Source organism: Octodon degus, unplaced genomic scaffold (assembly GCF_000260255.1).
Source record: "Octodon degus isolate 3935 unplaced genomic scaffold, OctDeg1.0 scaffold00037, whole genome shotgun sequence".
Lineage (NCBI taxonomy): Eukaryota > Metazoa > Chordata > Mammalia > Rodentia > Octodontidae > Octodon > Octodon degus.
In genome coordinates, this window is record NW_004524613.1 from 12,433,616 (window position 1) to 12,451,909 (window position 18,294).

At 44.6% G+C, this 18,294-nt stretch overlaps 1 protein-coding gene across 3 annotated transcripts in view; it reads right to left on the minus strand.

Moving 5' to 3' along the window:
- Positions 1–923: 923 nt before the first annotated feature.
- The window catches only part of Chd6 (chromodomain helicase DNA binding protein 6), a 166,046-nt gene continuing 148,675 nt past the window's right edge, over positions 924–18,294 (minus strand). The window contains exons 31-36 of one of the 3 annotated variants that reach the window (XM_023714970.1): positions 16,064–16,200; positions 15,144–15,350; positions 13,607–14,059; positions 11,256–11,447; positions 10,209–10,328; positions 924–3,530 (exon numbers count right to left, since the gene is read on the minus strand). In XM_023714970.1, the coding sequence (XP_023570738.1) occupies positions 2,634–3,530; positions 10,209–10,328; positions 11,256–11,447; positions 13,607–14,059; positions 15,144–15,350; positions 16,064–16,200 (2,006 nt within the window). In that variant the 3' untranslated portion in view covers positions 924–2,633. The remainder of the gene's footprint in view (positions 3,531–10,208; positions 10,329–11,255; positions 11,448–13,606; positions 14,060–15,143; positions 15,351–16,063; positions 16,201–18,294) is intronic. The other 2 variants (XM_023714969.1, XM_023714971.1) reach the window with 2 other exon arrangements.

Sequence of the window (18,294 nt, forward strand, 5' to 3'; positions counted from 1 at the left end):
TTCAGCAAGCTTCAACAGGGTGGCCAGCATAAGTGAGGCACAGAGGAATGACAGTAGATTCCTTGAGTACGTACGATGCATTTGGAAAATGCCCAGGCTGTAAGAGATATGTACGTGCCACTGAATTCCTCAAATACAAATTTGACTTTTAAACTTTTTTTTTTAAATCCAGGATCAAGACCACAGACAATTTATTATGTGAGACATGGGGGGAAGAATGATCAAGGAAAGTTATGGCTGTGAGTGACATGGAATTAGATGAAAAGGCTCAAGTTTGCTGAAGAGTTTAAATTTGGCTTTTGCTCTTAAAAATATCAAAATAATCATAAGAAGCACTTATGCCTTACAGAGCAAGTAATCCACAGAGTGTCAGTTTCATTTTGCAAAAACAGGGTCACAACAGCAGTCAAACAGAAGCCTGAACACCCGAGTTAACATACAGGTTTGATAAGATATAACAAGGGGTTGCGCATGCTGGTGGGTTTTTACGTCAGATCCACATTCAACCCTGTGACCTATTGGAGGTCTACGTGGAACTGGGGAAAGCAGCTTTTCCATACAAAACAGTAACACGAGGACAACAAAGAAAACCAGACTCTGCTGGATGTCTATAATACTCATCTGCAGTAAGGCGTTCAAGATACAGGAATTTTTATAGCATTTGTATTTTAAGGATTTAGGGCAAATACATTTTTTTTCTACTTGATAAAAGAAAATTAGTACTTAAAAGGTTCAAAAATATATCGATCGAGTGATTTTTTTCTTTTACATAAATAAATTATATTGATTTTCAGGATTTAACAGCTGAAAAAACCCTTTCTGCTTCCACTGGAGGCAAAATGAACAAAATGTTAGTTAAATAGAGAGAGCAGCATTTCTAAGAAATCTGTTGTCAGCATTATAGACCATCTACACTACAAGAATGTCATTAAATAGGATTTATTCAATTATCAGATTCGTTTCTTCTCATAGGATCAGTTATAGCATTTCTAGTTTATATCTCTGATTCATAAAACTGGGACTCTGCTTTTTGAAAATACATCTGATTGATTTTCTTCGGTCACAACTTAACAGACTTCTTTGAGATGCTCATTTTAACATTTTACATAATTTATAACTCCAAATGTATAAAAGACAATGACAAAAGCATCATAAATAAATAATGCAAACTGAAATAGTTACGTCAAACTTTTGGACCTTCTGATAAATTAGCAAAACTGTAACAGAAACAGTAAAAAGTACAGTAAATTGTGACAACACAAAGTGAAACCGGTACCAGTAACACTTGCAACACTTCCGACAGCCCCGCAAGCCCTGTGCCCGAGAGTGCTGACCTGTGAGCTCTTCTCAAGTCTCCAAGCATGGACTGCCCATGAAGGAGAAGAGCACTGGGAGGGGTGTGACATACATGAGCAAAGGCGAAAGCAGACGGCAAGCGCTGCTCAGGGGGGTTCCTTCCCACTCACTTCCAAACCACGGGCAGCAGAGGAAGGACAGAGAATGCTGCTGACTTGCAACAGTCTCAGCTAAGTGATCATTTGGAATTTGGGCCCAACTGTAAGATACAAAGAGTAAAGCAATAATGGAAAGAGGGGAAACTGTTCACAGTTGTAGTGTAAAAAATGGTATGTGTATCCTGATGACCTCGGATAACCCTGAAGGTAGACCCTAGTAAGGGTTGAGCAACCACCTTCTCCCCGGCTCTGAAAGAGCCTTATTCCTGAAGAAGGAAAGCACAAATAAAAATCCATTAGGATTTTTTGAACACAATGAGGCAAATTAGTGAGCAGAGAAGTTTCAGGGAAGAGGAGGTGGAGCAGAGTTCTAATGGTGTGCTTGTGAAGCAGCAGGCAACTCTGTAAGAGCATGGGCAGGTCCTTGCCCCACCCCAGGTGCTGGTGGTAACTCCAAGTGGGGGAAGCATTCTCCAATTCAGAGTCCTTTTAACTGGGGAGAGGGATGACACACAGACATCAAATAACGTCTAGTCAGCTAGTATTTCTTCTTGCTGCGGGTATCTAAAAAACCATGAAGGGTGAAATTATATTACTACCAGTAGAGTTGTTTTTTATAAAGAAATCAATATATGCATTTTTAAACCATTATATACTTTGGACTATACTACTCACTCAGAAATCATGATAAAATAGGGACGTATTTTAACACAAAAATACACACCAACACTTTCTTTTTTCTGTGCTTTTTGGTTTTCTTGCTATATTTTCCCTATTCAACCTAGCTCATAAGAAAAAGAGCTCCTCTTTGTATATGTTATTCGGCCCTTCCATGATAAATCCCTGGACAGCTTTTTTTTTTTTTGCCATTATCCTCATAGCTGGGAAGAGAAGGGGGTAGGATGTGTCACCAAGTACTGTATTACTACGATTGCTGGAATGAACGACTGGATAACTGAATGAGAATTCTGTGCCTCCTAGACTAGGTAGACGACACTTATCTAACGAAGTGGCAAGACCCTGCAACTATTAACATCTGTTACCATAGTTCTCAGACAGGAAAGTAGGTAGGTCATATTACTTATGGAAACACAGGTTCTTATGATGGTGAAGTGAGGGAAATAACAAACCTTTATGGGATAAGAAACAAGTCACAATAATGTCTTAAATGAAAAAGTTCTAATTGGTGTCACTGTTGGAGTCCTTGAGTCCCCCTTCTCCAGCCTGTGCCACATGTTCTCTCTCTGGCGGTAGAGGGGTACTAGGTTCGGTGCAGTTCTGATCAGTGCCTGGCTCCCTCCTGCACCCGGGAGCAGGCTCTGGGTTGGGGTTTGGGGTGTCCCCCTTTGTTTTCTTCTTCTTCCGCCTCTGGCTCTCCAGACCAACTACCTCAGAGTGTCTGGCCTGCTGCATGGTTGGCAGAGCCATGCCCATACCAGGGGAGAGAAACATGGATGGGTAAATGAGTCCAGGAGACATTCCAGGGATGAGAAATGGGTTAAAAGCCACAGGACTACTAGTAGTTATTGCAGGTTCAGACTGATCAGAAAATGGACTAGGACCTGGCTTGTCTTCAGCTAACGTGTCTGCTTTCACATCGTGGCTGCCAGGTTTGTCCTCTGCAGTCTTTTCAGTGGCAGCCACACCACTTTTCGTTGTGCTTGAGAGAGGTGCTGGAGCAGTGGATGTGCAGGTGGTTGCCATAGGCGTACTGAGGAGCCCCCCGACTCCAAACATCTGGGGCACTGTGGCCATGCCAGGTAGAACCATGGGGAGCATGCTCAGGGTGCTTTTCACCTCTTCACCAGTAGGCATGGTCGCAAAGCCAGCTGGAAAGCCCACCAGCCCGGTGAGAGGGATGCCTGGCATATTTCTCACGTTCTGCAACCCTACCAGGTCCATTCCTGCAATCAACCCATTCATGAACAGAGGCCCCATTCCAGAGGAAGAGTCTGCCACAAGGGCTGGAGCTTTCAGGAGTTCACTCCGAGGCCGCCTCCCCCTCCTGCGGGGGCCTGCATCCCGAAGTACAGGCTCAGCCAGGGTGTGATTGAACTTGTTTTCTGGGAGAAACCCCTGAAAAGGACAAAGAAACAAGATGCTGAAGGTTACTGGATGGCAGGGGTCAGCTTGGGGTGATGACTGGGGCTCTGCACTGTCCCCAGCTCCGTGAAGGGCTCACGCAGGCCAAGAACATTTGGTGGCTTGGGAACAACCAGGGTGCCCGTCACCACCCAGCAGTGCTTCCAACACTCTCACTGGCAGGAGCAGGGTCCACTGTGGGAGAAGCTAGCAGAGAGCCAGGAGTTGGAGACCAGCACTGAAGATGCACTGGGTCTTGCTGAGCTTCAAGGCTGCGAGCCCTTCAGCAGGAGGCAACATTCATGTTCATCAGGACACAGTGAGGTTCACATCGAAGCAACAAAGCACAGAATGCAAGACAGGGTTTCGCAGCCTGACGCACCTAGGTTTTACATCCTGCTCTGTAGCACTCTTGCTGTGGGGCTCAGGAGAGTCAGTTAACTTGTCAGTTTTGGAGAAAAATGGTAACAGTATCTATCTTAAAGTCACTGAAAGTCAAGATTCTCACACACCACCTGACTCACAGGAAGCAGTGCTTACTCGGAACGCCTCACGTATTTTTCTTCTCTTTATTCACTAGCAAGAAGCTTTAGTTAGCACTTCTGCTCACAGGGCTCACGGCGTTACTAGCACCACACAGCAGGGCCCTTTCCCGTCCCACTTCAGGAGAATCATGCCACAGAGTCCCAGAGATCGCAGGGCCCCACAGTGGCAGGGAGCAGGGAGCAGCACGGAGGCAAGGGAAGCCCGCTGCGGCCCTGCACGCTCCCAGCTCTGGGAATGTGGCTCAGGATCTCGGGGTCAGGAAGGGTACAGCGGGGCACTGGCCGCCTGGACAACCAGGCCTGGGGCAGAGGGCATTAGACCAGCCATTTCAGTTGTGATACATCAATCCCTGAATTTGTCTCACAGATGATGTGAGTGCTTCCATTTCAAGAGGAAAATGTTTTCCTCCTGAAAGGACTTAGTGCCCAAAAGCCTTGTGCTCCTCTCTGGATAACTGTGTATATCCCTTTCTCTCTAGTACCCTCCATCTCTCATTGCTCTTAATTTATCAAGTAATACATGCTCACAGGAGTAAAAAAAAAAAAAAGTGATCTAAAACTGGGTACAGTGGTACATGCCTAAAGAGGCTGGGGCAGGAGGATCACAAGTGCAAGCCCAGCTGAGCAACTCGGTGAGACCGTTTCAAGATAAAAAAACGCATACAAAAGGCCAGAGGTATACAGCGCAGTATAAAGCCCTGGGTTCAATCACCAGTAACTCCCCTCCACCTACACACAAAGTGACTTATACTCACGGTGTTGTTAAGACAGTCTTTTTGTACAAGAAAGGAAGATAAAAAGCCCTTCCCTCTTGGCGCCTGGGAGGTAAGCAGCTCTTTCCCAGCTGCGCTGAAGTGAGCGGCCCTTCTTGTCTAGCTGTAAAGCTGGCATTACTTTACCACCTTTCCTTCATTCGAGCAATGATGAAGCTAGGAAGTTCAGAGTGGTCTGCACAGGTCTGAGGACACTGGGCTCACATTGAGAACAGTGTGGAGCTGGCACAGTGGCACGAGGTGGGAGAGTACACTCGCCTTCAGGTCCATGTGCTCTAGGAGGTACTCCTGGTGCCTTTCCAGGGCGCTCCTCTGTGCCAATGCCTTCCTTTCCTGCCAGTCTGGAGTAGGTGGGAAAGTCGGGATCTGGCAAGAAGCGGCTGAGGCTCTGTTAGCCCATGGCTTCCTTTTTGTCTTTCGACAAGTGACCCAACTGCCTTTCTCAAAGGAGCAGACACTTGGAGGGAATAAAGAGAGTGTGGGTCTCATTAAGAGATACCAGGACCAAAAGAAACAAAACAAAAAAAAACAACCCAAACCAAAACAAAACAAATAAATCTATTACTAGGACCTGGAGTCCTAGAGAATGTAGAAAGAAATCAGGAAAGCTAAGGGCTGGAACTTGGGACCGGGCCTGAACTAAAAGTCTATTTAGCGTTTTCCCAGGGACTGATTTATAAACTGACATTTTCCATTTATTTCATTCTCTTCTCCCAAAATAAAAAAAGGTGCAAAATTCACAGAAAAGTCAACCAAGTTGCGCTTACGGGGCTGTCACCGAGACAGTTGGCAACACTGGTTTCCGGCTCGCTGAGGACAGGTGCGGGGGCTCTCCAGGGAGAAGCTGCTGGGTGGTGTCAGCCTCCCTGGCGTGGTCAGCGCAGGGAACCAGACACAGCCCAGTGCTCAGGGAGGGGTGGTGGGTGATGAGAGTAGCAGGAAAATCAGCTGTTGCTAAAGAAGCATCTACCTGGTGCCAGGCGCCACCCCGGGGGCTGTGTTCCGTGATCTCAACTAATCGTCATGACCCTAAGTCCCTGCCAGCCTCACAGGCACTTCGCTGAGAGCTCACAGGTTCACAGATGTGTGAAATACGTGCACTGGAGTATTTGAGTCTTCAGACATAGTTATTTTTCATTTTCCTTCAACTACCCAAAAGTATTCATGAAAAACCAGCCCATTCTGGACAAAAAAAGCTTTATGATGGTAACTCTGAGGAGAAAATCCTTCTTAAAAGCCTTAGCTTACTATCATAGACCTGGAAGGAAGCTCTTGTAACAGTCATGTTTGGTTCCCTTCCCTTTTGCTAACAGAGGGACAAGGATTTCCCTGGTTAGGGACAGAGCAGGCAACAGCCCAGGGCTGTTTCTACACCATGTTCCTCTTTTCCCCAAAATGACCAGCTACTTACTAGTTGCAAAGCTGCAATGTTCTTGAGTGTGCTGATCAAGTACATGTCCTGGCTCTGTGGCCAGTCACTAGGGAGACAACCCTGGCTAATTCTTGTTCCTAAAGAGAAAAAGATCTAATAGATAAGACCAAACTAAGACGCTAATTTTTTTTTTTAAACCAGTTTGTCTTGAGTGCATCAATGCAAATCACCTCATTCCAAACCAGGCATTCTGGCTTTTTTTTTTTTTTTGCATTTTAGGGAAGGGTCTACAGGGTATTCAGGGTCTCACTACTAGATTGGACTCATAGTGATCCGCCTGTTTATAGCCTCCCAAGAGCTGGGATTACAGGCGCGCACCACCACACCTGGTCTCAATTGCTGTCTCTGCGCACCCTGGGGGCAGGGCCAGCACCAGGATTGAACCCGACCCCTGTGCCTGCTTGCAGGTGCTTTAATCCACTGAGCTATTTGGCCTGCCCGAGCCAGCCATTCTGCCTCTCCTGTGCAACCTTGGGCCCTTTTTGGCTCACAACCTTGGCTTACAGCCTGGCCAGGTAAAGAGAACTCTCCCCTTGCCTTTGGGGCTTCTCTGAACCCTCTGCCACCCACAGTGAAGATCTAGGGAATGGCCCTGGGTAATGTCTTTTTAAAATACACATGCACATGCCTTTATAACTCTATAAGCAGAGTTATAACAGAATGTGCATGTTATCAGAAGTCTTTCTATTAGGAAGAAATCAAGCTCAGTGCTTGACAAATAATACCTCCACCTTATTTTCAGTTTGCTAAAAACTGAGCTTCTCATCAGGGTATCTAAGAATCATGTAAGATCAGCCTATGCCCCACGTGACCTCTGGCCTCACTGGCCCTGACTACTTAGTACATAACACACTCAGGTATCAGGATGTCCTCAAATACCCATTCCCTGCCCTTGATGGGAACCACAGTTAAAAAAACGAGAGCACTAAAAAAATGTACAGGCTGGTCTTTTCAGATCTAGAGAGCAACAGCAAAAAGGCTGGGGGTGGAGAGGAGCTCTTCATCTACTTCACAGCAGGAGGCGTGCTAACGGAGGAAGTCAGCATTTACCACTTCCTGTGGAAGGAGAGTTGCTCCAGCCACCCAGCTGCTGCCCACCCCAGGCAGGTGCCCCTCCCAGCAGCTCAGCGACCACACACAGTGTCCAGATTGGGCTTTGGCAGCTCTCCCTCTTAGTAATTATACCCTGGGAGCAAACCTGCTTCCTTTTCCTTTTTCTTCCTTTTACAGAGAGAGCCAGAAAAAGGAGAGCTCTTCCATTCAAGCAACACCAGGGGCAAGGCTTCTCTAGATGACTGCACAGGCTTATTCCTACCCCAGGAATCCTCACCTACAGTATACCACACCTTTACTCCACCTCTAAAACTCTTGGGCAGAGGTTAGAGAAAGGTGGAAATCAAAGCTTCCTTATCCTGTCAGGAAACTTAATAGGCTCATCTAACAAATATCCACCAGGTGAAAAGACCCCCAGAAACCAAATGAAACGTGTAGCTCCTAACTTAAAATTTCCCAAACCAAACCAGAATAGAAGCTAGCTCTCAAAGGCACTTTTTGAACAACTGGTGAAATCTGAATACGGATTAGCCACATCAGAACTTAACAATCACATGCACATGCATGGAAATAATTACACAGAAGAATTTTCTCAGGGGATGCATGCTGAAGTGTTCAGGAGCAATGTATCTCATCTACTAGCTGTTATATGGCTCAGCAAAAAAATTGTATTACTTATCACAACCATATACCTATAATTTACATATACAACTGTATTAAATATGTGTGCATACACATAGTTAATGAGGAACCACTACGGAGCAAGCATTACATACCAGGCTCAGTGCCTTCTGTGTGGCTTGTGTCTTGCCAGATCTGTGGACCTCTCCCACCCAAACTAAAACGCACATAGCTGAAGGGCTATGTGACCTCAAGAAAGGAGGAAGAGAGTCCTTATGAGGTTTTAATGTATTTCTACATTAAAGGGCAGGGATCCTGCTATGGACTAAATACTGGCATCCTCCCAAATTCATATGATGAAATCCCACCTACAAAGGCATAAAGAGATGAGGACTTTGGGGGCTGATTAGATCATGAATGAGATTAGTGACCTTATAAAAGACCCTGGAGTTTGTCTGTCCCTTTGTTCATGTTAGGACACAGCAAGAAGATGGCCATGTGTGAGACGTGTCAAGCCTTCACCAAAGGCCAAAGCTTAATCTTGGCCTTTCTAACCTTTGGAACTATGAGAAATACATTTCTGTTGTTTCTAAGCCGCTTGTTATAGCATCCTGAGTTGATGAAGTCTCTATGAAAAGAAGGGGTACAGAACACCCAGGAGGGCTGTGAGACACATGCAGCCCACCTGGAGCCAAACAGTGACCCTGTCCCCTGCTGGTAAGGCTGGTGTTCCTGAGGACCTTGAGGACAAGTGTTCCAATTCTTGCCTTCCTGTAGAAAAAAGGGCCTTTGGAGCAGGGAATGCATTTACTTAACAAAGGAAGAAACAGGGTTGCAAGAACAGGTTAGAAATGGGTCATTTGAAAAGGGTCTGAGTCTGCAGAGTAGGGATAAACACTAAGTTCCATGGAAAGTGAGAGAAACTGTTAGGCAAGTAGAGAGAAGAAAGGCAAGGGAAAAGCACAGAGCTACCTGACATGTCTGCAAATCAAGAGCTCAGGGGCTCCAGCGAGGTGAGGAGCTGGAGGTCTCTACTTCATGACTCTGTGGAGACATCTGTCATGCACTGAAACATGGGGTAAAGTTGAAAGACAAGGTAAAAACAGAAACTGGATCAGTGCGTATAGCACAAACAGGCCCAGAAAAGGCCTGGTTAAAGACATTTTGTGACAATAAAGTAAGAAAGAACAAAGGACAGGCTTTCCATGGTGACAACCTTGGAGGACTGGGCCCAGGCCTCCCTCTGGCTGTGGCCATGCGCACTGATGAGCAAAAGCAGTTGTTATGGGGCCGCTGGGAGAGTGAGAAAGTGACAAATTCTTCAGGAACATTAAGAAACTTCTACAGAAAGAGGAAATGACTAGGGTGGGTGGTGTTTCACAGCTAAAGTAAGAAACCATACATGAAAATCCTACTAAGAAACAAACTTGTAGTCAGAGAAGCTGCAGCTGATACAGCACTGAAGAGACAGTGTTCAGAGAGCAGGAGTTTATGGAGAAGCCTGGGAAGAGCAAAGGTCCCCACTGGGATTTTCAGAAGCTCCTATTTGGGTAAGATGCACTCTGAGGAGCTTAAAAGCTCACTGATGTGCAATCTGCCCAGGCTCAACATATTTGCAAATAAAATGTTATTGCTGCCCCCTAGAGGTGATATTTATTTTAGTTCAAATTCATCCTCATCTGTAAACTATAATTAACTTAGATTCGTTATACTTCAAGTATTCTGCAGATGTCTTTGAAGTCCCTTCCAGTCTTATGATGCTATAATAGGAAAAGAGTAGTGCTTGCAGTCAGCTGTTTTTCATTGCTAGGAGGATACACTAGGAAGAAACATCTGAAATGGTAGTCAAAACCACATGGATAAGAAATAAAAATTTCCAATAATAAAATTTGTTAAACACTGGCCAGGGTTATACCTTCTTTTTACCTTATAATTCTAAAAATGGGAAAAAAAAACAAAACAAAAAAACAAACAAACAAACAAAAAAAACCAAACAAACCAACCAAAAAGCCAGGCATTGGGAATGATTGCTTGGGAGATAAAGGTCAAACAAATGATCACAGAAAGTCACACGCACGCTCAAACATTCACTGGGCACCACTTATCAGTGTTTACCAACTTCCTGTGCTGGCCTCTTGTCCTCTGCAAAATGTCACCTGCTACCTTCTTCCCAACTGGGGCGTTTCTTAGGGGTGTCACACATAGCTCAGAGGATGCTCCCCTGGTCCCACACCCATGACCTTCCTACCCTCAGTCCTGGCTCCTTGGGAACAGCAGGAACCCTCTCTTCTCCACTCAGAGAGCTGATGTCTAATTTTCCAGGTTCTTTACAGCGTGGCCTCCTCTGCCTTGGTCTGTCTGAAAAATTCTAGGAGGCAAATGGAGACCATATTACAAAACATTCTGTCATAGTCTTCTGAGAAGAGAGGTGGTTTTTAGCTGGTCTTACTATTTTCTCATTGGTGGTGCTCTGTACAGGAGCCTACGGCCAGCCCTCAGCTAGGCTTTCTCCTCTTGGAGCACCAGCATTCTTGCAGGAAGCTGGGAAACGGGCTGTGTGGGCCCTAGACCCTCCCAGCCTGGTCCTCGAATATTCTCTCCTTTGCTACCCACACAGCTGGTTTTGTATGTCATCTAGAGTTATGTACCCGTGAGTTCATTCTCTTATTTCCTGTGTACTCTCCACCTATGCATCTTACTGTCACATGTATCCTGGATAAAGATGGTGATAGTAGATGAACAAGTGAGAAAAGAAAAATCCACAAAACATTGCTCTGGAGCCTCCTGAAGATTCCTAACTGGAAGGTCTTAGAGGAAAGGCAGCAAGATGACTTGAAGGCAAAGCCCCAAAACTGTACCTGTAACTAAGAGCAGAACCCCCGCCCCCTGAAGTAATGTACTAATTCACTTGGAACATTTTCATCAAGTGGTAGTTTATGTACCCTAAAGACTTCTCTGTGAATTTATGATGTTTTATGGTCATTTTAGGGGTAAATGGGCCAAACTTTGGCATTTTTAAAAATCTTTTTAAAATCGTGCATCTATACTTCTTGGCACAGTATTCTGATGTGGGCTGTAACTTCTGTTACTGGAGAATTTAACAAAATTTAAACTTTAAAAACCAAAAACAATACAAAACAAAATCAACTGTAAAATGTTGATTGACATTCTCAATCAACACAGACTTCTCTGAAATTGATTCCACCTTCTGTTTCCTGTGGTATGTGCTGATCAAAATGGTCCCAAGTTAGGTAGAATTTAACAGCAGTCTTAGGCAGCACCAACAAACACTTACTGCCCCAAAGCCAGGAACATCTAAGGAGTAGTCAGCCTGCTGCCGCAGCCAGTCCAGCAGGCTCTTGCTCGGAATGGCTTTCTCGGTCTGGCCGTTGGCTGCTGCTGCTGGCTCAGGGGCCGAGGTAGCAGGTCCTGGGGCTTCAGGGTGTGTAGTGCTCAAGGTGGCCTGTCCTGGGTCTTCATGGACTTCCTGGAAAAAGGAAAAGTGAGAATTTAATGAGTAAAGGTAGTCAGTTAAAACAGAAAGAAAACTAGTTCCTAAAAGTTAAAATATGTAAGGCATTCTTTAAATGTTTCCATTGGTATTATAGGTATACACCACCTCGCCTGGCTTTCTACTCCAACACAGCTGGTGGAGGGCTTGAATTAGATGCATACACAATCCCAGGCAACCATCACTCTTGCAATGTTGGAGGCTCCTTCACTGGAGGGTCCTTCTTCTTTATCTATGTGCTACACTAATTCCATCACGACTGCTCCAACTTACTCTACTCCTGTCATCAACACTGACTATCTTAGGCAACAGGGGCTGCTCCAGGCCCTGTCCCCAGAGCACCCCAATCGTGACTCTCACATCCAACAGCAAATGCTATACCATGATTTGGTTACTCATTCTCTCTCTAGTTCGAAGACCTGTCTTACTCATCTCTGGATTACCCATGGCTATAGTGGGGTCTACTTACAAAACACAATGCCAATATCTGCATTAAGACATTTTACCCATTCACAATAGGGCCACAAAGTGTTTGTCTTGCTGCTGGGCAACTCTGAACCACTGGTGGTATAAGCTATCTGATGGGACAGTCTGCTAGTGCCTCTGGTGGATCAAGTTGGCAGAAATTTGTCAAAAAACACTGAAACCAAGGAAGCAAATTTTAACTTGTCATACCACTGTAACTCTATGAGTTTCAAAAAGAAATCATGGCAAAAAAAAAAAATAAAATAAAATAAAAAAATAAAAAAAAAATAAAATAAAATCATGGCTTTCTGCTTTTAAAAAATGTAACATCTTAGTTTCAGGCATAGTAGCACATGCTTGTTATCCCAGCACTTAGGAGGCTGAGGCAGGAGGATCATTGCAAGGTCCAGACTAGCCTGGGCTACAAAGTGAGCTCAATGCTAGTGTGAACTGCATAGTGAGACCCTGTCTGAAAAAAAAAAAAAAAATCAGCTTAAAGGACTGGCCAGGGAAAGCACCTACACTGTACAGAAAGTCTAAGAGGAAGATGTATACCAAATAACATAACTTAAGCAGTGATGCTCTTAGCCATCCAGTGAACAAGGTCCTTGGTTTGGGTTTCCTGCTTGGTCATTCAGCTGGACAATTTTGAACAAATTATTCAATTCTTTTAAGTTTCAGTGTACTCATCTATAAAACACCTATCTTTAAAAAGTTTTTGTAAATATCACATAGGATGATCATGAAAAATCCTAAACACAATGCCTGTTATACCGTAGGCACCCCATGAATAATAGCCATTGTTATTCCTTTTAAAACGACGTATAATTCCTATTTTGGGGCTCGAACTCCAATAAATGGAGAAACTCAACAGTAAGCATTAAGTACATGGTGAAGGGGGTTTTCTCTTGGTCAGGCAGTTTCTGGCCTCAACTATTCACAAAGATCCCCCGAGTATACATGTATGTACACATGTACGGGGTACTGGTGACTGAACCCAGGACATATCCACTGAGTTACATCTTTAACCTTATTGTACTTTTAATTTTGCCTCTTGCAATCCTCTTGCCTCAGCTTGCCAGATGGCTAGGATTATAGGCATGTACCACTGTACCTAATGCCTGAGTGTAGAGAGTACTGTCTCAGTGTGGTCTCTGGGAGTTCTCACAGCAAGCCTCTGCAGTAGCTGTCGCTCCCCACTTTACAAAGAGCAATGTGTTGTCTACTGGTTTGTGTGCTGTCACCAGTATCAGATACGACAAGTGGGGCACTACATCTAGCTGGTCCTGACTCCTGTTCCTTCTGTACCATGGCTCCTGGACAGCCTCATTGTGCTGGAGAACCAGAAACTCAGCCCTGAGCTCTTGCTTTGCTTGTTCAATTGCCAGTGGTCCTTCTGAGATCCTGGAGGCTTTGGGCTGCTTTTATTTGAAATAACATGACCTCAGGGTTCATTCTCCAGGTTGCATGCAGATTAAGGACCAATAATTATTAGTGTCTATTTCTAGCAAAGGTAGAGGGCAAGTATCTCATAACAAGAAAAACAAATGGGCCAACCAAAATACAGACAAAAGATCCACAAACCAAAATACTTAATTGTCCGAAGGGGAAGGGTTTATTTCTCTATGTAAAAAGGTCAACATTTGTATTTAGTAGCTTTGTAAACCTACCAAGATTCCTGCCTGAAGTGTTTGCTCCTTCAAAAAGATGAGATCCATCCCTCCTTCAACATGTTTCCGTCTCCCTCTCCGTCTCCTCATGGCAGCATCATCTCTTCTGAGGCTTCCGTTGACAATCTGTCCGGTGACTGGGTGGATCAGACCAGCTTGCAGGATCCCAGACAAATCCATGCCAAGGGCTCCTTGAAGTGAACCGATAGCCCCCATCTTAGGGGTGTTGGCACTCACTGGGAAAGGGGCTGTGGCTCCTGGGGGTCCCTCTGATGAGCAGGAGAGGTCTATAGCTGACTCCCCATGCCAGCCATTGAGGACGAGGGGGGGATGCCCGTGGGTGGCAGAGAACTGCTCTAGGCTCCGAGCCTTGGCATCCCTCTCCACCTCAAACTCACAGGGACGTCGGTGCTTTTGTTCATCTTTTGTGAATACTGGAGCTAAGAAGCTCTCCTGTGAACACACACATGGCAAAAGAAGTTTGAATGCCACTTTGTGGCTGAAGCAGCTCTTTCTCCAGGTTTGAGTTCCCCACTTATCTTAGAAGTTCTACGAACTCAAGCCTCCTTAAATGTGAGTTCCACATTGTCTGGGTGGCTTGTTAAATACAGATTCTACTTTGGTGGGCCTGCAGAGCCTATGAGTTTGCATATTTAATATGTCCACAGATGCTGACAAAGTTGCTAGTCATAGACTAGACCATACTTGCAGCTGCAAGATTGTAACTCAGATCTTAGCCTCAACTTAAGTACAAAGCATTTGGGAAGTATAAAAACAAAACAAACTAATGCCCAGGCTATACCCTAGACCAATTAACTTAGAACCAGTAGCTTTTTAAGGTCCCTGCTGATTTTGAAAGCAGTCAAGAGAACCAGTGTACTAGTACCTTCAAAAAATTCATCATGTTCAAGCAGAAATACTCAACCTAGGGCTGGGGAGATGGTTCTGTAGAATAAGTGCTTCCCTGGCAAGCGCAAGGGCCTGAGTTCAATCCCTGGTTCCACCAAAAAAAAAAAAAAAAAAAAAAAAAAAAAAAAAAAAAAAACTCAACCTTGCCTAGATTTCAAATTCCTACCAGCTGCTATTGTCATATGAGTCATCCAAGGGTTGAATACATTCACCATTCCTTCTCTCCTTACATATTTACTAGTCATCAAGCTTGTCCCTTTCTTCATATTCACTCTGCCTCTTAGTTTAAAGCTTTCTCTCTGCATCAGTTCTCTACTTGGCCTCCAGCTGAGGAATCCTCTCCTCCCATCACTTCCCCTGCCAACCATAACTTCAGATGAACTGCAAAATTTTGCTTTTTACCTTGTACTCTGGTCCTAAACTTTTTAATAGCTCTCCACAGCCTACAGGGTAAGGTCCAAATTCTTCATTTATAATAGTGGCCTGACAAAAACAAAATGCAAAAGTCCAAACCTCCCAAAGCCCACTGTCCATTCAACAGGTACCCATTGAGAGAACAAAGCATCTATGAAATGGAGCAGGGCCACAATTCACTGCTCTGTGGTTCACCCCATCCTCGTGGCCTTACCTTTTGGGCCTGAGCTGCCAAGGCTGCACCGCTGCTGAAGCTGTGTTCCACCGCTTCCGGCTCGGACAGACTGTTCCGAGAGCCAGCGCTGTTGGCTAGGACTGCGGCAGACAGTGTGCCTGAGTGCTCATACTGCTGGCTGGATGGCCACTTCCCCTTTAACACCACATGGCAGATGCTATCTAGGCGATTAATTATCACACGATCCTGGGGAGAAGGATACCCAGCTTTGAGAAATAAGCCCGGAGTTCTCCAAATTCACAAAGTTCTTTTTCTTTTCAGAACCGGGGATTGAACTCAGGCCCTTACCCCTTCCAGGGAAGTGCTTACTCCACTGAGCCACCTCCCTGGCCCCCACAAAGTTCTTGAGGTAAAGGGTCAAGTTTTCTGACCAGGAGGAGGTGGTCAGAAGAAAGTGGCCAAATGGGCAGGGGCCAAGAGATAGAGCAGGGTAAAGGAGGCACGGGAGGAGGAAAGAATCGGGGTGCATTAAGTGCACTCGCCATCCTCCAAGAAGGTAAATGCAGTTGCTACGTGCTGCGAAAGTGCACTCCTAAGATCATGATTACAGAACAAAAACAATGTATAGTGTAAGCTTAGGGGGAGAAAAAGAACACTCAAACATATCACTTCTTATGCCTTAAAAATAAATTTCTAGTCTGGACAATGAAGATTAAACAAACAGTGCTAGGAATATGAGGGCAATTTGACACATCCATGTTTATGGTTTAATTGGTCAAGTGCACACATCTTCAACACTAACTGTTGCATAACCAATACCCTTTAAAAGTATTGAACATTCCTCAGTTTGTTTCATAGAAACATTTTATAAGGCTTGAAAATAATCGGGGCTGGAAAACTAATAATAATAATCAGGGCTGAAAAGGCTTGAGGTGGAGAGTACACGCTGCAGGAGCTACCTTTGGCCACTCTGAGAAGGAATAGAGGGTTTTCTCCTGCAGCAGCTGAGCAATGGTGGGAGCGCGAGCCTCCTGTGGGTCCTCCCCGGGGTCTCCAGAGCTCTTGCTCTCCTCTTCAGAGTATTTCCCTGGATAGTCTGGGAAAAAAGGTTAAAAACCAACTAAGTATTTGGGTGCTATTAGTGATATGAGAGATTAGGACAACAGATTTTTTTTTTCTTCAAAATTAGCCCATCCAGTGTGATTTTATTTTTTTATTTTTGATTTTTTTGGGGGTGTGCTATTTCAAATATTGATTACCAGGCAGGAGAAGTAAAATAGTGAGACCATAAACAAATCCTGGTCTATGGCTCACAATGAAAGTCATCTATTAAGAGTTTGCAGCCACACTCCAACAACAAAAGAAGAGCGAAGGGAAATTTCTCTGTGTATCCAAGAGTAAGAGGTACATGATTGTATTTGTCATTGGTATAGTAGAAAGAAGCTGCACATTACAATATTTTGACATATTTGAAGGGACCGTATACAAAGCATAAAATGTAACACAGAACGTAGATACTGCGGAAGAATAAAAATCTGCAGAACTTAAAACAGAGGCAAAAATACATCTGATCATATAAAAATTGAGGCAAGGACACTCAGGAGGCTGAGGCAGGAGGATCACCATGAGTGTAAGGCTAGCCTGGGGTAGTGAGTTCAAGGTCAGTCTGGACAACAGAATGAGACCCACCTCCCCAACATGCAAACAAACAAACAAACAAACAAACACAAAAAACCCCCAAAACCAAACCCAAACTCGGAAGATTTCAATTATTTCCCTGATAGAAAATGGAAGTGAAACTCATTCTTTCAAGTTAAAATAATGGTAAAAGTTTTATCAATGTGAAACATCTTCAAAGACTCACTACTAGTAATGATGGAACAGGCAGGTGGCAATAAAATGCCCATGGCAGAAATGCTACGGGCCTTTTTACTTGGTGAAATGACAGAAAATGTCTATCTTCAGGGTCTGGAGCTTTCAATTCTGACTGTGCAGTGAATCTCCTGGGAACCTGCAGGGAGCCCTGGCTGTGAGCAGGACCTGCTGGGCCAGCGAGACTCCAGGATAAACAAAAGCCATGGCCTGGACCCTCAGGTTCTCACAGGGGAAGATAGGAAAGCAGTGACAATAAACGAATGACTAAAATTATAAACTGTGCTAAGTGCTATAAAGAGGAGAACAAGAAAGAAAGAATCTAAGTAGGCTGGTAGAAGGGACACCCCAGAAGGGAGGATAAAGATGAGGCGGGGTGTGTGTGTGTGTGTGTGGGGGGGAGACAGAGAGCGAGAGAGACAGACAGACAGAGACAGAGACAGACACAGAGACAGAGACTTTGATGGATCAACTGATCATCTGGTTCACTCTGTTGTGTAGGTCTGCACAAAAAATTTGGATTATATGCTGGACTCAACAGAGCACCACTGAACGGTTTTAAACAGAAGAGCTGGGCAAAGTGGAAGCTGGCCCCTGATGGTTACACTAGTGAATCGATGTTCTGTCAGGATGGCAGATTTCTCGACTCCAAAGAAAGCTAACCTTCCTGTACCACCTTCCCTACATTTCCAGCGTGCACAGAATCTCGGCTACCCACTGCAAAATTCCTTTAATGCTTATTCAGTTATCCCAAGGATTAGCAGGTCCATGATTGGCAGCCAAGTCCGCTTTGAATCAGGTAAGGCTGGCTTGAAACCAAAGGAAGGAGAAAGTTTCTTTTCTTCTCTCAACCCCATTTGCACTGTGCTCATTCGATTATCTGACTTAACAAAGACTGATTATTTGATTTTTCCCACAACAGGGCTCAAAAAGCAATGTGGGTTTTATAATTTAATACATGGTAGAGCTCCTTACAGGCTGCTAGGGGAAAGGCCTCTATTGTCCAGGAGTCTGTCTGGCTCACAACCTCTAAGCTACCTTTCTTGGCTATATCCAGATGCAAGCTGTGGAAGCCACAGGAAGCCAGAAGCGACTCAGGGCATGGCTGCAGACTGGCTCTTCCTGGACAGGTGGAGCCACGACTTCATCAAGCTATTTTTAGTTTTGTTTCTATCTAGCATGTACATTTTATTTATTTTCCCATAATTTTATTGAGAAACAAATAGCAATGAGACAGTTTCAAATCAAAATGGTAGGACAGTTCCAATAATTAACACATTGCATACTTTCTTCCTAGTGGTTATTTGCTGTACAAGAT